Source organism: Eleutherodactylus coqui, chromosome 2, assembly GCF_035609145.1.
Source record: "Eleutherodactylus coqui strain aEleCoq1 chromosome 2, aEleCoq1.hap1, whole genome shotgun sequence".
NCBI classification, from domain to species: Eukaryota; Metazoa; Chordata; class Amphibia; order Anura; family Eleutherodactylidae; genus Eleutherodactylus; species Eleutherodactylus coqui.
Genome location: NC_089838.1, coordinates 169,938,940 through 169,958,304, shown reverse-complemented (window position 1 = coordinate 169,958,304; position 19,365 = coordinate 169,938,940). Strand labels below are relative to the sequence as shown.

The window sequence follows — 19,365 nt, the reverse complement described above, 5'->3', positions numbered from 1 at the left end:
GTCGTGTGTGACAGCGGCCGTAACCTGGTGGCGGCTCTGCAGCTCGGCAGCCTCACGCACATGCCATGCCTGGCCCACGTCTTTAATTTGGTGGTTCAGCGCTTTCTGAAAAGCTACCCACGCTTGTCAGACCTGCTCGGAAAGGTGCGCCGGCTCTGCGCACATTTCCGCAAGTCCCAGGCACCCTGCAACATCGGTTTAATCTGCCAGTGCACCGACTGCTGTGCGACGTGCCCACACGGTGGAACTTTACGCTCCACATGTTGGCCAGGCTCTATGAGCAGCGTAGAGCTATAGTGGAATACCAACTCCAACATGGGCGGCGCAGTGGGAGTCAGCCTCCTCAATTCTTTACAGAAGAGTGGGCCTGGTTGGCAGACATCTGCCAGGTCCTTGGAAACTTTGAGGAGTCTACCCAGATGGTGAGCGGCGATGCTGCAATCATTAGCGTCACCATTCCTCTGCTATGCCTCTTGAGAAGTTCCCTGCAAAGCATAAAGGCAGACGCTTTGCGCTCGGAAACGGAGGCGGGGGAAGACAGTATGTCGCTGGATAGTCAGAGCACCCTCCTGTCTATATCTCAGCGCGTTGAGGAGGAGGAGGAGGAGCATGAGGAGGAGGGGGAAGAGACAGCTTGGCCCACTGCTGAGGGTACCCATGCTGCTTGCCTGTCATCCTTTCAGCGTGTATGGCCTGAGGAGGAGGAGGATCCTGAAAGTGATCTTCCTAGTGAGGACAGCCATATGTTGCGTACAGGTACTACTGGGTGTCGAAGCTGGACACGTGGCCTGAACTCGCGCTGTATGCCCTGGAGGTGCTTGCTTGTCCTGCGGCTAGCGTCTTGTCAGAGAGGGTGTTTAGTGCGGCTGGGGGAATCATCACGGATAAGCGTACCCGCCTGTCAACCGACATTGCCGACAGGCTTACACTCATCAAGATGAACAAAGCCTGGATTTCCCCAGACTTCTCTTCTCCACCAGCGGACAGCAGCGATACCTAAACAATACGTAGGCTGCACCCGCGGATGGAAGCATCGTTCTCTATCACCATCAAAAACGGGGACCTTTTAGCTTCATCAATCTGTGTATTCTATTCATCCTCCTACTCCTGCTCCTCCTCCTGAAACCTCACGTAATCACGCCGAATGGGCAATTTTTCTTAGGCCCACAAGGCTCAGTCATATAATTTTTGTAAACAATTTTTATACGTTTCAATTCTCATTAAAGCGTTGAAACTTGCACCTAAACCAATTTTTATTTTAACTGGGCTGCCCCCAGGCCTAGTTACAAATTAAGCCACATTAATTAAAGCGATTAATGGGTTTCACCTGCCCTCTTGGTTGGGCATGGGCAATTTTTCTGAGGTACATTAGTACTGTTGGTACACCAATTTTTTTGGGCCCTCGCCTACAGTGTAATCCAATTAATTTTTTGCCCACCTGCATTAAAGCTGACGTTACATCAGCTGTGCTGGGCACTGCAATGGGATATATTTATGTACCGCCGGTGGCTTCCTGGGACCCACCCATGCTGTCGGTCCACATGGACTTCCCATTAGGGAGGTGTACGTGCCTGTGTATACTTATAAAAAACTCGAGCCTGACTGGGGCATGCAGTTTGGGCCGAAGCCCACCTGTATTTAATCAGACGTTAGCTCTGCTGTCCAGGGCACTGCAATGGGATATATTTTTGTACCGCCAGTGGGTTCCAGGGAGCCACCCATGCTGTCGGTCCACACGGACCTCATATTAGGGAGTTGTACCTGCCTGTGTCTATGTATTAAAAACCCCGGTCTGACTGGGGCATGCAGTGTGGGCCGAAGCCCACCTGTATTTTATCTGACGTTACCTCAGCTGTGCAGGGCAATGCAATGGGATATATTTATGTACTGCCAGTGGCTTCCTGGCACCCACCCATGCTGTCGGTCCACACAGAGTTGTAACTGCATGTGTCCACTTCTAAAGAACCCCAGTCTGACTGGGGCATGCAGTGTGGGCCGAAGCCCACCTGTATTTTATCTGACGTTACCTCAGCTGTGCAGGACAATGCAATGGGATATATTTATGTACCGCCGGTGGCTTCCTGGCAACCACCCATGCTGTCGGTCCACACGGAGTTGTAACTGCATGTGTCCACTTCTAAAGAATAGTGGGACCTGGGAACTTGAGATGCAGCCCAACATGTAGCCCCTCGCCTGCCCTATCCGTTGCTGTGTCGTTCCCATCACTTTCTTGAATTTCCCAGATTTTCACAAATGGAAACCTTAGCGAGCATCGCCGATATACAAAAATGCTCGGGTCGCCCATTGACTTCAATGGGGTTCGTTATTCGAAACGAACCCTCGAGCATCGCGAAATTTTCATCCCGAGTAACAAGCACCCGAGCATTTTGGTGCTCGCTCATCTCTAGTGTTTTACAAATTTTTTTCACGTTTTTTTTTTCTTACACTTTTTATACCCCTGTAGGGGACTCAAACCATAGCAGCTATGATAAGGCATTGCAGGATTTCTGAACTGCAATGCTTTATCGCTTGTAATAGCAATTATAGGCAAGATATTTGGCCAAAAGCAATCTAATGTCTACGGAGACATGGAATTATACAAAGCCAGAACAATTATAAAGCTCTTCTAATAGAAAAAAAAGCCTCGCAAGAGAGCCCTATATTTCTATATATCTTCAAAAATTCTGAATTCTGGATACTTACCAGGCCATTTAATGTTAGTAATAGGACCCGATGGCTGATACTAGCATGGATATCATACAACTGAAAGAAGCAGCATGGAGGTGCTCACCTTTAGGGTCACCGAGGGTCGTAAATGATTAAATGGCCAACAACAACATTAAAACAAATTCTCCAGAAATCTCGATGTTGCAAAAATGACAGTGGGCATGTAAACACTGGTGGCGTTCAATGTCTCCAAGCGCACTTCATAATTATAGTTTAGATAAACCCTAAATTCTATGGAAAAAGGAAAACTATTATGTTGCAATACAAGCGAGATGTCTTGTACATCACAGACTAAAGTAGCTACAGGAAAGAGAAATGGCATATAGTCACTTGTTACGGTTACCTGATTAAAGTGTCCTTGACAATACTGCTGAGCTTGGGGGATGTGGAAGACTTCATCCATATAGGGATCCCGCTGCTCTCTGGTTACTTTGGAAAACAGTAAACTAGACAGCAAAAAGCATCCGCTAAACAGAGCAGAAAAATAGTAACCTTCCAACTTGTCCATGTTTCCCTCAAAAAACCCTGCAAAAAAGAAAAAACATGAGGAATAACACAATTTCTGGCCATTATACGACTGATATCCAGCCTTATTACACACTTTCCCCCTCTCATCAGGCTGAATATCTAGTATTTAGTTGTCTCTGAACTGGTAAATGGAGACTAGCTGTTATAATGTCTTCCATACACTGCACATGGAGAACACAGCAGATACTGCTCTCTAGCTTTCTGTAGTGTGCACACACATAACTACATCAATGAGGTCAAGTGGTGAAGTACTGAGCAGTGTAGATGTGATTCCAGTAGCTTTAAAGGGGTTTTCCAGCAAAATACTATTGATGGCCTATCATCAGGATAGGTCATCAACAGTTGATCGGCTGGGGTCTGTCACTCGGGACCCCAACAGATTAGCTGAACAGGCGCATGCTGTCAGCGCCGCATTAACACAGATGTTGGAGCAGTGGTCATTAGCTTCTGCTAGTGGCCAGCACTTTAAAGGTCTTGCTTTTTTAGCGCAAAAACATAATTTTAGGTAAAGTAATTTGGACTTTTCGTAGTTATTAAATTAGCAAACAGATGTAATAAAGTTTAACTTGGCTAGGATACCTTGCTGCGACAAGTGCCATTGAAAGGTTACTGTTGTCTTGACACAAGAAAAGCGGTTGAAAAAGCAAATAAACTATGATACAGATAACTATCTTAATGCGTTAGGGGTCAAGTTGTACTTTGCTACATCTGTAAGCACAAATTGTCTGAAGAATTAGTGGCCCTTTAAGAGACAAGCAGTAAACCATTATATAATTATAGTCTAGCTACATTACCATTGTGAAAACCTGCAGAAGAGCAGCTGTAGTCAAACCCATTGGAAAAACAAATATGTTGCAGGTATCAGAAAGAGAGATGGAGGCTTGATAACTATGGCGTTCAGCATGGACTCCATTCGTATCAATGGAATTACAGCATCAAAATAGTAGAACTGCAGCTGTACTTGTAAACCATTGTACGAGCTAAACTTCTACCTGACAGCAGTTAACAAAAGGCGAGGAACAGGGAAGAGGCGGAGAGGAAGCCCATGTCCATCCCTGTGGCTTTCAGGATGGAACTCACACCTCTCAACTAACTTTAGATAGTCTGTCACTTAACCTCTTAGTGATGGTCCCATTGCCTTTTACGTCCTAGCGTTGTGGGCTTTAAACCTCAGGGACGCATTAAAGAAAATAAAAAGGGAAAGAAAGTTAGAGTTTCAGCTCCCCTCACGGATCGCATCCATAAGGGGCGCTGAAACTAACCCTCATCCTCCGCAATGCCTCGCGACGATGTGCTCCGAAAAGGACCTTCGGCCATCTTCTACGCATGCGAGCTAAAGGTAGCCGAGAGCCTGGAGCAGTAACCGAGTGCCCTGGTGAGCGGTCCCTGGTCACGTGATCGCCGTTATCCAATGGATAATGGCGATTACGTAAAAGTTAAAAACAGTTGAACTTTAATGCTCCTTTCGGTTTGGGCCCTGTTGTGCAGCCAGACATAAGGTTAGGGCCACAATGGGTATATTTCTGAACAAGGGAGAAACAGGAGTATCCATTTTGGGGTGAAAGTTTTCATTCATATTTACGCTGTACAAAAAAAAGGTTTTTAAAATGACATCATTGCCAAAAAATGAAAATCGTTATTTTTTCCTTCTGCTTTGCTTAGATTCATTCAAAAACTGTTGGGTCAAAATACGCAGTACACCCCTAGAGGAATTCATTAATGGGTCTAGTTTTCAAAACGGAGTCATTGTGGTGGTTTTGGCCACTCAAGGGCTCTACAGGTGTGCTATGGGACCTAAAACACCTTCAATGGCTATGATTGGTTCATTGAGCACTGGCTCTGATTGGTTCTTGAGCATTGCAGCTCAGCCAATCATAGGCAGCGCTTCCTGCAGGCGGGGGATTTCAGAGCCCTGAAATTGGCTTTACTTGCACTCACTTCATGTGCTGAATGCGCATGCGCTTTCTCGGCCATCACTCGCAGGGTCACCTGACATCAACACTGTCTGTCCGCTGAGCTGAATCCAACAAATGTAGACGGAGTTCTTGGATTATTGTGTATGTCTTTTTAGCCTTTATTTCTTTTGGCGACTGTGTGATATGAACCGACTTTGTGGACACTGTCAAATAAGATTGGGAACAAGCTGCCAGACAGATAGCTACGGTGCTGAGTGCATCACTTAGCATTCCTGGATCCATACTGTGAACTCTTATTTCGGAGCCCTTTATATTTATGGGTGTGTCTACTTCTACAGTATTCTAGATTCCACTTTATTGTTATTGATTCTAAATATTTCTGTAGGCTGCTGGACATCTTTAGTGAAGTACAATGCTTTGCACCTTGTACTTTATATCCCTAAGGGCTCCTTCACAGTGGCGATCGCTATGTCGCCACAAGAAAATTGCAGCAAAATCGTGATATTTTTTTCCAGTGATTTTTGAGCGTCAATGTTGCTTTTTTTTGCAAAATCATCACTGCCATATGCAATTTACTTGCATGAACTTTTAGCGCGAAAGTCAATAGGACTTTCTAATGTTAAAAACGCATCGCACAAAAATTGCACGTTTGTGCGCTGCGATAAAAAGGAGGCTCCATAGGGAAACATGAGAGATTACAAAACACAAAATGCATAATTCTGTGTTTTCACTCTGTCACATCGTGCGATTTTATGGCCATTGTGAAGGCGCCCGAAGGCCACTCTCACACCGGCACTGAGCCTTCATTCATTTAAATGGGGCTTCTCAGACAAGCATGTTAGCGAAGCGCTACTAACGTGCTAAAATGACTGCTGTATGTTCTATTTTCATGCATTCAGCGTGTTTTCGATGCAATACATCACCCATTGTAATGATGGGGTGCGTTAAAAACGCTGTTCTAAAAAGCTGTAAAATGCTGAGTTTTCCCAAACGCCCGTGTGAGAGGGGCCTAAGGGGATTTACTCTTACCGCACTTTATTATTACAATAATTGATACTTTGATTAATGTAGTTTTTTAAAAGATATTGTCCTAGTAACTAACATGGCCTAATAATAGGTATTAGTATTGTCACGTTTTTGAAATGCTGGTCACATTCTGCTGTTCTAGTGATAGGTGGGACCTCAGCAATCGGACACCTATCACCTACCCTGTGGTGGTACGAGGCGACTCTGGGATGGCGTTACACGTGACCATACATGTCACTTAGGGCCCTTTACACTGATACATTCCGATTCTCGTTGGATCGCAACAATCTAAACGATAATGGTTCAGAGTAAATGGCGGCAGTGACTGAATGACTAACAATAATTCGCTCATCGTTCAGTTTCTACAGCTATAACAATCAAACGACAATCAGACTGTGTCAACAGGCAGTTGTTCGTAATGAATGAAGACGAGCAGGCGAAGCGGTTTCTGGCCCATTCCGCCTCCATTCACTGAACAATCATTGTTCCTGTATGAGATCCCAGCAGAGGGACGACCGCTGGATGCAGACTTTGGTGTATGTTCACACAGTACACAATTCTGTGACAAACATAGTAGCATTTCGCATAAGAAACCGCCTCAAAATCCATCCTATTCATGCAGATGTTGACCAGCAGTCTGCTGTATATCTGCAGCTCAGCGCTCCCGCTCACCTTGAACGCGCTCCGTCACAGGGCAGCCTCGAGTGAGCGCCGAGCGCTGGTCAGATGGTGCCACTTCCAAATCACCTGACTAGCGGGGTCCAAATGTACTGCAAGAGTTGGGCTGCTAAAAACAGCTGCAGATTTGTGCTTTGTTATTGGTAAATTCATAGCATTTCCTCTGTGTGAGCGTACCCGTTGCCTCCGCCACAGCGGCTTTTACCTGTGCGCAGGATATTAGTCTAGAGGAAGCCGAGTGACGTGCATGGTCACGTGCTTCATTCCTAAAGCTCAAGCTCTTAGACCTCCCTCACACAGGGCGTTTTTGTACAGCGTTTAGCGCTGCGTTTTCGGCGCTGTGCTAAACGCTGTACAAGGCTCCCATTCATTTCAATGGGACTGCTCACACAGGGCTGAAAACGCTGTGTTGAAAAACGCTGCGTTTTGAAAGCGCTGCATGTTCTATTCTTGGGCGTTTTCAGCTGAGTCTCCCATTGAAATGAATGGGCAGCCTCTTCAGCTGGGCTGAATACGGAGCTGAAAACGCTGTACACGCAGCATTGAAAAACGCAGCGTTTTTGCAAACGCCCTGTGTGAGGGAGGCCTTAGTGAAATCAATAGTAGTCGTCACTGTAGTTACAAGCGCCGTCCGCTCCATCCCCAGTGTACTTGCAGTGATGTCAGTCAATGACTGGCTGAGCGCTGCTTCTGACTGGTCACAGTGCTCAGCCAATCAGAGGCAGTGCTTCCAGGAGGTGGGGATTATTAAATTCCCAGCCAGAAGAAAATGCTGAACAACACTGCCAAGGAGCCAGAGAGAAGCAGTGCTGGAGCCCCGACAGCGCTGCTAGGTGATGTATTAATATTTTTCTTTTTTCATTCAGCTAGGGTTTATTTTCAGGGAAGGGCTTATATTTCAAGCAATTCCCCAAAAATCATTGCGGGGTTTGCCTGCATCCCATTGCTTTCAATAGGGGGGCAACAGCGCCAGCCCCATTGAAAGCAATGGGAGGACATCGTGATCCTCTTGCACAGCTGTGACAGGGGATTCCTTCATCCCCGCTGCAGTCCCCTGATCACTGAACACTGTGGAAGTGCTGTCACAGCGTTCAGTGATGAGGGAACTCTCTGTAACATGACACGATGTTACACGCAGCACAGACCTTACCGGAGCACGCATGCCATATCTTTTGCAGGTGCCAGCATTTTGCACCTGTAAAAAACGGACATGTGAACACTTCATAGGGAATCAATGGTTCTAGTAAATACCATTTTTTTTTTTTTGTGCAAAAACGAAAATGGAAAAAAAAAGGCTGCATCCTTAAGGGGTTAAAGACAATGTGGGTGTCATCAATAAAAGTTCAAACTTTTTCAGGAATGTGAGGTAAAGGCCGCCCGGATGAGGTGTGGCCCCGTCTCACACACCAGTTTGCCCGACAGCTTTTCAAAGTCCGAAATCCATTTTAACCAAAAGCTTATGAAATAATGGAAACAAGAAGTGAAGTGTGAACGCCGGCCTACGCCTCGTTCTCACTAGACTACCAGCGGGGCGGGTGCTATGCTACCAGAAGACCGGACATCACGACTCCTGCGCCCCTCCTGGACGCATATTAGCCTCTTACTCCTCACTTCTACACGAGGCAACCTAAACAACCAATCACCAGGAATCAGCCAACCCAAACAACCAATCACAGGGAATGAGCAAATCCAAACAACCAGTCAGGTTGCGAATGGTGTGCATTTGGGGAGTAATCTAGATATATGCCTCCTGGACTAGATGCCATTTATATATGGAGCACATAGCCAGAATATCCACCAGCAGGGCTCCTTAGCACAACTGCATGCGCAAAAATGCTCGCCGCAGCGTATTCGCACTATGAACGAGGTACATTTGTGCACATATTGCTGTACTTTTGCGCATGCAGGGCCAGTTCACACGTGTGACACACCCTTTCCGTGGATTAAAAGGCACGTCTGTACGTATTATTGCAGCCCGACAGGTATGTGTGGCAGTGGCCTGCGGACTACCAGCCCCGTACAGGAGAACGTCTGGCAGTGCTCAGCGGACTACCAGCCCCGTGCAGGGGGCACGTCTGTACGTGTGACTGCCGCACACACCATGCACACTGCTGAGCCCACAATCACGTGACTGCGGTAAGTGCTGCAGGTGCCGCTCCTCAGCGTGTGATACTCCGCGCTCACACTCACCCACAGCAGTCGTCAGCTGACACGGCCGGAAGTGTGCACTCGCCGCCCGACTCCGGGCGGAAACAGGAAGGTGCGATATACTGGCCGCAGAGAAAAGCATATGGCCGCCGCACCAGCCGGAGCGCCGCGGATGACAGGTGAGGATGCTACTGACTATCGGCGCTGTACGGCTGACTGCGCGCAGGTGCTTCCGGCATTATCCACAACCGCCGGAGAGCCAGCATGGTACAAACGGCATGAAGCGCCAGCTGCTCTTAACAAGACCTCCAAAAGTGTGTGCAGAAGGACGGCATCCTGCGGTTTGTAGACCCCGGCGCGGTAGTTTGGGGTCACCAATGACTTTCGTATATGTGCAGAATCATCAGGTCCTTTTGCAGACCTCCTTGTACTGCAGGATACCGCAGAGAGAAGTGCAACCTGTACAAGCTCCTCCAGCTTAAAGGGCCAGCCTGCCCCCCTCACTGGAGGTGCCTTCTGTGCATCCCTGCAGTGCAGCCTCCTGTCTGATGCTGACCAGGCACCATCTTGAGGTTTTTTACTTTCAGTTTCACATCCATCCCATGATGCATCAGCACAGCATTAGCTTAAAGGGGTTTTGTCATTAGAAAAAAAAAATCAATACTTGCCTATTTACTCCCCTGTCAGTCTTCTTACCAGATCTTCTCCAGTCTCCCAGGGCACGTCACCGCAAGCCAGCCGGATCCTCTTATTCCGGTGACACAGCGTACATTGCTGGCATTCTGCTTCCTGCAGGGCAGTGTACCCGGTCACAAGTGATGTAGCTTTCACTGCCTAGCAGGGAATGCTGAACTTTCGGCAGCCTGCTTTAAAGGGGTTGTCCCGCGGCAGCAAGTGGGTCTATACACTTCTGTATGGCCATATTAATGCACTTTGTAATGTACATTGTGCATTAATTATGAGCCATACAGAAGTTATCAAAAGTTTTTCACTTATCTGCTCCGTTGCTGGCGTCCTCGTCTCCATGGTTGCCGTCTAATTTTCGGCCTCTAATGGCCAAATTAGCCGCGCTTGCGCAGTCCGGGTCTTCTGCTGTCTTCAATGGGGCTGCTCGTGCAGAATGCCGGCTCCGTGTAGCTCCGCCCCGTCACGTGCCGATTCCAGCCAATCAGGAGGCTGGAATTGGCAATGGACCTCACAGAAGCCCTGCGGTCCACAGAGAGACAGGATCCCGGCGGCCATCTTCAGCAGGTGAGTATGAAGACGCCGGACCGCCGGGATTCGGGTAAGTACTACCCGGTGTGTTTTTTTTAATCCCTGCATCGGGGTTGTCTCGCGCCGAACGGGGGGGGGGGTTAAAAAAAACAAAAAAAAAAAAACCCGTTTCGGCGCGGGACAACCCCTTTAACACACATGCCTGATATATCTCGCTCCTAGTGTTGCATATGTTATATATGAAACACTAGCAGCAAGATATCATGCATGCACAGTCACACTAAAGCAGGCTGCCAAGGATACGGCATTTCCTGCTAGGCAGTGAAAGCTACATCACTTGTGACCGGGTACACTGCCCTGCAGGAAGCAGAATGCCAGCAATGTACACTTCGTCACTGGAAGAAGAGGATCCGGCCGGCTGGAGATGACGTGTCCCGGGGACTGGAGGAGCCAGGAGATCGGTGAGGTGATCTGGTAAGAAGACTGACGGGAGAAGAATAGGTAAGTATAGACTTTTTTTTTGACAGAACCCCTTTAAGGCTATATCATTTTTGCCTGCTCGGGGGCAGTTTACATTTTACCTTCTAGAGTCACCTAAATAAGCCACAAACAATAAGTATAGAGTCAGGATGATGAGCTGTGATCTCCTCTATTACAACGGTGTGGTCATTATCAGTAACTGTTACAGGAGTGCCTGTGTCTCACTCTAGGCAGTTTCTGTAGTAGATGCATGTAACACACAATTCCAAGTAGATCTGATCTGGTCAGAACTGAGATCACATGACCATCTAAGGAGAAAGAGGCCCGGAGTTACCGATGGAAAGGAATAACTAACCAAGGTAACACTAGCTGACTTATATATACTGGGGGGATAGCTGCATAATGAATGAATTTAAAAAATCACCGGAGTGACCCTTTAAAGAACAAGTACACCGTTCTGAGTGTGAGCCAACCTGATGTAAGCATTGAAGAGGCTGCAGCGCTGACGGGAACCCTGTGGCCCATTGAAACAGCTGATTTGGCGAGGAGGCTCAGATTGGACCTCAGTTGATCAAATATTAATTGCTTGTCCGAAGGCTAGACCATCAATCTTTAGAACCTGGATAACCCCTTTAAAAAGGACCTTTCATGGAATAAAATCATGGTTACACTTCTCTGCAGCCCTGCTGACTCTACCCCTGTTCTCCTCCCCCCCCCCCCCCCCCCATACTCTCTTTCCCCCCATACAAGATGTGATACAGGCAGGCATGGAGGCTCTAGTACCCTGTTTTATCCCCTCTAGTTTGCATGCAAAAGGTGATATGGGTGGGCATGGAGGCTCTAGTACCCTGTTGGGTTGCCTCTAGCTTGGATACGAGATGTGATACAGGCAGGCATGGAGGCTCTAGTACCCTGTACCCTCTAGCTTGGATATGAGATGTGATACAGGCAGGCATGGAGGCTCTAGTACCCTGTACTCTCTAGCAATTTGTCAAAACAACCATCCAGCTTCCCACATTTCAATAATGCCCCCTCTCAGACTCTGTTAACTGGGCAAAATCTCTTCAATTGCATCGTAGAGGGGTCTAGTGGTCAACAAGCTCCACACAAGAGGATCAAGAGGTCACTTCACACAAGGAGCCTCTTTATAGGCCAAGGATGGAACCACTTATGGCCTCAGGTGGCAAGAACACTCATGTAATACCACACATATAATCATTTCCATATCTGCCTGAGATGTAACCGCATGACGAGTTTTGCAGCAAAATGACAACTAATTCTAGGTGCTTTATTGATTTTGTTAAAAAAAAAAAGTGTATATTCAACTACATTACAGTTTCCAGATCCAACATAACTTGAAACCAGGTTCAACGTACAGACATTGGTTGGATATTTCAGCAATCAGTGTGGTCATTTCATTGGTAAAACCCTGTATTACTGAGGTACATGCATGGGTTGACAGTCTAGTAGCGCCTCTCTACAGTACAGAGTGGTAGTACATGTTCTGTACCGCCCTTTACCCTTACTATGATGAGTTGCTCCTTTGGACACCAGGTGAGGATGACTCTATTATTTTTCTAGTTCTGTGTGTTCTGTGCAGGACCCTACAGAGGCTCCTGTCCTCCGCATACAGAGTGACTTACCGCTACCAGCTGCTCTTCCTGGCTTTGACATGTAAAGACTTCCTTTATCCATATTAGTTACCTGCTTTATTGTATTCAATACTAATATTTTTAAACTTTGAGGTGATTGGGGGCTTCTGAATCAATTTTTTAATTTTCCATCGTGCTATGGGCTCACGTTACAGTGCTTCCAGCTCACAAGGGTCACACCAGAGATAATTAATATGGTAACCTGTGGGACCGCTGTATATGCCTTTCATTAAACATACTTTAAAGTTTGTGATATGCCCTTTCTCTACAGGGTGACTCGTGAGACATAATGGACGTGACCTATCAACTTGATCTGTTTCCTCAGCATGGAGTGACCATGCTTTTGTTTAACAATGTGAAGAATGCGGCTCAGCTAAGAAAAAAGGCCATGGATGGATCAGTGGACGGGACCTTACTCAGCCCTGCAATGGTAGGCATCTCCTTAGATTTTTGGTTTATTCTTATTCACTTCCTTATTTGAAGGGGATGGATAGAAATTCATGTATAAAAAGTGTGGACTGCTTTCTGTACACCAGTATTAACCCCTTAAAGGGGTTGTCCCGCAAAAGCAAGTGAAATTAAACACTTCTGTATGGCCATATAAATGCACTTTGTAATATACATCGTGCATTAAATATTGGCCATACAGAAGTTATATACTTACACCCCCCCCCCCCCCCCCCCTGGTGTTGGCGTCCCCGTCTCCATGGCGCCGACCGAAGCCTTCTTCTGCCTCGATTAGACGCGCTTGCGCAGTCTGCCTCTTCTGTCCCGTTGAAGGGGCCGCTCCGGCGTGCTCACGCCGCACAGGTCTTCTGAAACTTTTTTTTACAGAACAATTCTTTGTTGGCCACAGCAACCAGTCGCAGCACAGCTGTAAAGTGCTCTTACAGAATTAAAGATGTGCTGTGATTAGTTGCTGTAGGCAATAAAGACCGCTTCTTTGTTAGACCGTTTCATAAATCTGGCCAATTATCTCTCTTCCACAGACTGATATCTCATTACCAAAATCTAATGTGTGAGACATTCCCTTAACCCCTTGAGTGGCACGCCCGGACATTTTCTGGGATGAGCTCCACTGCCCATAGGGATATAGCCTGGAAGATTTCCGGGCTATGTATCATTATGGGAGCTGCAGAGCACACTGCCATAAACTGTGGCATTGTGCTCTGCCTGCATAGACCCACACAGAGCAGTGCAGGACTTTGAAAAACAGAAGCAGGAAGATATTGCCGAACTGCCGGCAATTTTCCGCTTCTATTTTCAAAGTCCACTGCTTTCTCTACAGGTTGCCATAGAGACCATCAGCTTGCCAATGGTCTCTGTGGCAGGGAGAGCTGGTGCTTGGCTGTCAGAGGATAGCCAGGCACCAGCTCTACACAGCAGAGAATGGAGAAAACCTCTGATCTCTGCTGTGTTAACCCTTTACATGCCTCGGTCTATGCCACTGCAGCATGTAAAGGGCTGACAGAGGGAGGGAGTTCCCTGTCAGAAGATAGCCAGGCACCAGCTCTTACACAGCAAAGAATGGAGAAAACCTCCGATCTCTGCTGTTAACCCTTTACATGCTGCGGTCTATGCCACTGCTATTGGAATGTGATCAGGGGGTCCTTATGGGTTTCTGTGGAAGTCCCCTAAAGGGACAAAAATTAAAAAATTATTTAAAAAAAAAATAAACACTTGTCTCCCTTTTACTTTGTAAAAAATTAAAAACAAATTCACACATGTGGTATCCCTGCATCATAATGACCCAGAGGAGGAAGTTAGAACATTATTTAACTCCTTAATGACACGGACCCTTTTTTTCTTTTTTCCCCTTTTCTTTTTTTCCTCCCCCCGTTTAAAAAAATCACAACTCCTTTATTTATCAATCAACGTTGCTGTATGAGGGCTTGTTTTTTGCAGGACGAGTTGTATTTTTTAATGGTGCTATTTAAAGTACCATATAATGTCCTGGAAAACTTTTACAAAATTCTAAGTGGTGTAAAATGAAAAAAATGATATTCCGCCATCTTTCTGAGCGTTTTGTTTCTACGGCGCACAAACTGCAACATAAGCGACATGATACCTTTATTCTATGGGTCAGTACGATTGCTACGATAACACACGTGTATTGTTTTTTGGGTTTTTTTTGCTGTAGTACTTGTATTTTTTTCAAAGACATTTAATTTTTAAAAATTATTTTCTGCTGCATCTTCTGCCCACAATAACTTTTTTATTTTTTCGTTGACGTACTTGAGCAAGGGTTCATTTTTTGCGGGATGTCCTGTAGTTTACGTTAGTGCTAATTCGGAATACATACAACTTCTTGGGGAAATAAGTGAGAGGAGAGCGCCAAGAACAAAAATTAGCAGCAATCAATTATGGTGAAATTAAAGAAAAACACTCACCGGGTGCTCAGGTGAGACTAGACTAGTGCCCAAGTCTCACCGGCACCATGATCCTGAATAGCGTGCAGAAATATAAAGCTGAGTTCCTTATCCGTGGAGAACCGCACAGCAAATATACGAGTATCCACCCAAAAATTATGGCGGCTCGTCATACAATCATTGAAGAAATCAAAAGAAAAAACAATGCTTGCGCTCACGGGAACACAGGAACGATGACTGAATTGATTTAAATTACAATCAATTTATTTTAATACACAATATACTGAGCTACGCGTTTCTGCGACCATTCTGTCGCCTTTTTCAAGCTCAAGTAACACAGGTTAATACAAACTATTTATACATAATTTTAAAAAGAATGGCTTACCAATGTGCACACCGTTCTCTGAATGAATTGGGCGGAGATTCTGCTACCTGGGAGGGTCAGGTTAACGTGAATACCTCACTCTTTGACTCGCATCATGCGTGTCTATTTTATTTTTTTTTCAATAAAACTTTATCTTTACTTGTCAACACTGTCGAAACTGTTGACAAGTAAAAATTCAGTCATCGTTCCTGTGTTCCCGTGAGCGCAAGCATTGTTTTTTCTTTTGATTTCTTCAATGACATACAACTTCTTGATCGCTTTTTATTGCATTTTTTTCTGGGAGACAGGGTGACTGAAAAAGTGCATTTGTGGCGTTCTTTTTATTTTTTTTTTCGGACTACGTTCTCCGTGTGGGATAAACAATGCACTACTTTGATAGATCGGACTTTTACAGACGCGGCGATACCAAATATATATTTTTCTTTTAGGATTTAGATTTTTTTTATTATAGATCTGGCAAAAGGAGGGTGATTTAAACTTTTATTACTTAAAAAAAAAAACTGTGAAAAAGTTGCGAAGAAGAAAAAACTATTTCAGTTTGGTATTGGCATAATCATACTGGCCTGTAGAATTACTTTAATATATTATTTATACCGCAGAGGTAATGCATTGAAAAATAAAAAACATGCCAGAATTACAGAATTTGTAAATCTTGCCATTAGAAAAAATGGAATAAAAAGCGATCAAAATTGTACAAGTCCCAAAAAATTAGATAAATGAAGACTAGAGTTCCTCCCACAAAAAACAAGGCCTTCTAGAGCTCTGGCAATGAAAAAATAAAATGAACACGGCTCTTGGAATGTGGCGACACAAAAGCAAACCTTTAAGAAAAAAAAATTTTTAAATGTACGAAAATAGCAAAACATAAAAACTGTATAAACTTGGTATCGCTGAAATCGTGTGACTCAGAGAATGTTATCACATTATTTATTCTGCACGCTGAACGCCGTAAAAAGGAAATCCAAAAAACAAATGGTAGAATTTCTTTTTTTTCCCCCCCAATCTCCCTACAAAGTTTTTTACAAAAGTTATGCAATACATTATATATACCCAAAAATGATGCCACCAAAAAGTACAACTTGTCCCGGAAAAAAAAAAAAAAAAAAAAAGCCCTCATATGGCCGTGTCCATGGAAAAAGTTTTGCCCCTGAAACACAACTGGAAAATTAGTTGAAATTAAATGATTGGCCCATTTAAAAAAACCTGCCCTGGTGGGTACGACAGGGTGGTAAGAAACCCGCCACTCAAGGGGTTAAGGTGCGTGTGAGAAGAGCCAGACATGTTCCGCTTTTTTCCAGAAAAGTTTTAGGATTGCTTCATCGTGTTATAATTAGTATGATATATGTATTTGTCTTTTGTTTCCCACTCTAGATTATAGATCCTCTTCAGGTTCTTGTAGCAGTAAATAAAGCGATCCATTTACACTTAGTTGGAAAAATGAAAACTAGAACTTTGAACTCGGAGATTATATTCAATTTGTCCCCAACTAACAATGTAAGTATATATTTAACCAAAGGAAACAAATTCCTAAACTGCCATCCCCCATTGTCAAATAAAATAGATTTTATAGAAAATGTATCCATTTACAAGAACAATATAAAGATTTACTATTATGCACAGTATTTATAATAAATACCTGAGCTATGATTAAAAAGGTACTGTATCCCCCTCATTTATCATATGTCAAAAGCTCTGGAGTATTCTAATATACCTTGTTTCAAAATCTCTGCTAGCTGTCTGTATAAAAAGAAATAATCTTGTTACTTGTGTAGCGCCAACTTATTCCGCAGCGCTTTCAAGTAAATTATGTATTTATCTATTTATGATCTAGGCGATGTTTTATGCACACAGTCGTGTAACAGTTGTCTCTAGCTCAGACATATATCAGTTGTGTTCAGCCAGTTGTTTTAAGAGAAAAGTATGCAAATTAGCTCTCCTCCATGAAGAACTCTACCTCTCTAGTGCCACCTGCAGGTAGCTACCCTGTAAGTCAATGTGCGACCTATTAAATTGTCTGGAAACATGGCTAGGGTTGTTTCTAGTTTGGCTAATATCCCTAACCTGTTTCAAGTTTTTTTTTCAATCGGTTGGACATTGACTTACAGGTTAGCTACCTATAGGTGGCACTAGAGAGTTTTGCACTTGTGGAGGAGCGCTAATTTGTCGACTGGAGGAAATGAATCTGTATAAACAAGAGATGTCTAAAAAAAGAAGTGTAACTAAATGAATGTCTTTTCCGTTTAGATTTCGGAAGCTTTTAAAAAGTTTGGCCTGTCAGACAGCGATTCTGGAGTTCTTGTTGTTTTGACTGACGATGGAACTAGACCTTTGGATTCTCAAAAAATAATCTCTGCTGTTGAAGGCCAGCAAGTTCCTCTAGCAAATCTGTCACAGCTGACAGACTTCACAAAAGTGAAAAAGGTACCTTCAGCCTTTAGGGCAATACATACAGGTTTTGTTAATGCACTGCTTGCTTCTTGCTGGAGTCCTGGAACTGTGATATATCCTAATCTGTTCTTTCATATAATTGCTTCACTTCATCAGGTCCCTTATGGATTAACGTAAGCTCCCCAGTCAGCAAACTCCAATGTAGTTCAAGAAATCAAACATAACTGTATTTAAAGGGAATGTGTCATCACAAATTACCTATTGATTCTATCAGGTTTTATGTAAAAAAATAGTATGTCTAAAATGCCATAGATTGTTGAGTTTTTGGCCACGCTGCCTGTGGATTGATGGTTAAACATTGGACAGGGTGTTCTCTGCATTTATATAAATCAAGTTAGGGATGGTCACATGATTTACCTACTTGACTGCTTCCCCGGCTACATTCCCTTCTGCTATGTGTGAATCATGTGACCGCTGTTATTTTAATTTCTTTGGACATGCCGCTTCCAATGTTTACATATCATATCTTAAGGTGCATTTAGACTGAAGGATGATCACTCAAATGACAGTTTGAGTGACAGTTTTGAGCTATCATCTTTGTATAACTCTTAAGTAGCTGATTAGCTACTTAAAGAGTTATGCAGGCAGAGTGGGACACCACTGTTAACTCGGAGAACAAAGCAGCTGTTTTGTATATGCAAACAGCTGCTTTGTTCTTGCGGTGTCTCGCTGAGCTGCTAGCTCTGAGAAACAGCAAGAGCGCTGACAGCTCCTTTTGTTCTCCGAGCTTTCAGCTGGTATCCCGCTTGAAAGTCACAGCTTCTGTACTTTTACTCAGGAGCGATCATTGCTTAGTGAATGGAGATGGTGCGGCATGGGGATCGTGCCCAAACGCCTGCCTCCATACACCATAAACGGGCAGTCATTCATAAATGTACGATTGCCTCTTTGCACAGGCTGATCGTCATTTGATTTATTTTTTTTTGTAATTTTTTTTAATACCTGCACGATTGAAATGACGAACGAATTATCGTCTGTCGTCCAGATCCTGCAGACATCTACACTGAGCAATTATGAATCATATTATCGATCTGATTCTCGCTGGATCACAAAAATCGTTCACTGTAAAAGGGTCTTAAGGGATCTGAACTACCTTCAACAAACCACTCCATGTCCATTCTGTCACCTGGTATGAGGTACTGATTAATTTAATATTTTGCTGATTTTTCATTATGTCTTTGTTTAATTTCTAGGTGTATAAAATTACAACAGAAGAGGAGAAAATTGGTTCTGTATTGGATGCCGTAATCTGCAGAATGTCTGTGAAAGATGTCTTATGAAGAGCATTTTTTTCAGTATTAATAGCGGACTGTATTTCCATATGTGAGCATAAAGGCAAATAAATGATGTAGGGCACAAAGTAACAAACCAAGGCATAACTATCAGTCCTATGTCCCCTGGGTCCACTGCAGCTGATGCGGTCACATGCCGTATATTATACATGTGGCCGAGCGCTCACGTGCACATTGTACAACACATGACCACTGCACCAACTTCCTGGTTAATGCAAGCAGAGTTGCTTCATACATTATATCGTACTCTAGGCACAGCCACGACTCTGTTCATACTGTTCACATTGGATTTTTATTGCTCCTGACTGGCAGTATTGTACAATCTACCGCATTCTTCTACCTTGTAAAAACCTGAGAAACCCATCCTAAGTCAGCGCTGCACGATCCATAAGAGTCCATCATACTTGTCCTGGATTTTGTAAACATAGAACTCCTGACTGTGAGCGGCGCTCTCCTGTACTGACATTTTGTATGATTTTTAAATAAAACAATTGAAATAGA

The 19,365-nt window shown here is 44.3% G+C and overlaps 2 protein-coding genes across 3 annotated transcripts in view; one reads left to right on the top strand and one right to left on the bottom strand.

Annotated features, from left to right (window-relative positions):
• Nucleotides 1-9,108, bottom strand: part of ALG10 (ALG10 alpha-1,2-glucosyltransferase) — a 24,868-nt gene extending 15,760 nt beyond the window's left edge. Inside the window, exons 1-2 of the mRNA XM_066591902.1 lie at nt 9,066-9,108; nt 3,071-3,252 (exon numbers count right to left, since the gene is read on the bottom strand). Coding sequence (XP_066447999.1) covers nt 3,071-3,235 — 165 coding nt within the window. The 5' untranslated portion in view covers nt 3,236-3,252; nt 9,066-9,108. The remainder of the gene's footprint in view (nt 1-3,070; nt 3,253-9,065) is intronic.
• TPRKB (TP53RK binding protein) lies at nt 8,720-19,365 on the top strand. Of its 2 annotated transcripts, none has more exons than XM_066591904.1 (5): nt 8,720-8,742; nt 12,642-12,800; nt 16,496-16,618; nt 17,369-17,545; nt 18,766-19,365. In XM_066591904.1, the coding sequence occupies exons 2-5, from the start codon at nt 12,660-12,662 to the stop codon at nt 18,850-18,852; spliced, it is 528 nt and encodes a 175-aa protein (XP_066448001.1). In that variant the 5' UTR covers nt 8,720-8,742; nt 12,642-12,659; the 3' UTR covers nt 18,853-19,365. The 2 variants fall into 2 exon arrangements, with proteins under 2 accessions (XP_066448001.1, XP_066448000.1); XM_066591903.1 differs by lacking the exon at nt 8,720-8,742 and adding an exon at nt 9,094-9,202.

What these genes read in the sequence shown, in the direction of transcription:
- TPRKB (XM_066591904.1), top strand. Translation starts at nt 12,660, where the DNA reads ATGGACGTGACCTATCAACTTGATCTGTTTCCTCAGCATGGAGTGACC. An exon ending in CCTTACTCAGCCCTGCAATG is followed by an intron (nt 12,801 to 16,495) that starts GTAGGCATCTCC and finishes TTCCCACTCTAG; the next exon opens with ATTATAGATCCTCTTCAGGT. An exon ending in ATTTGTCCCCAACTAACAAT is followed by an intron (nt 16,619 to 17,368) that starts GTAAGTATATAT and finishes TTTTCCGTTTAG; the next exon opens with ATTTCGGAAGCTTTTAAAAA.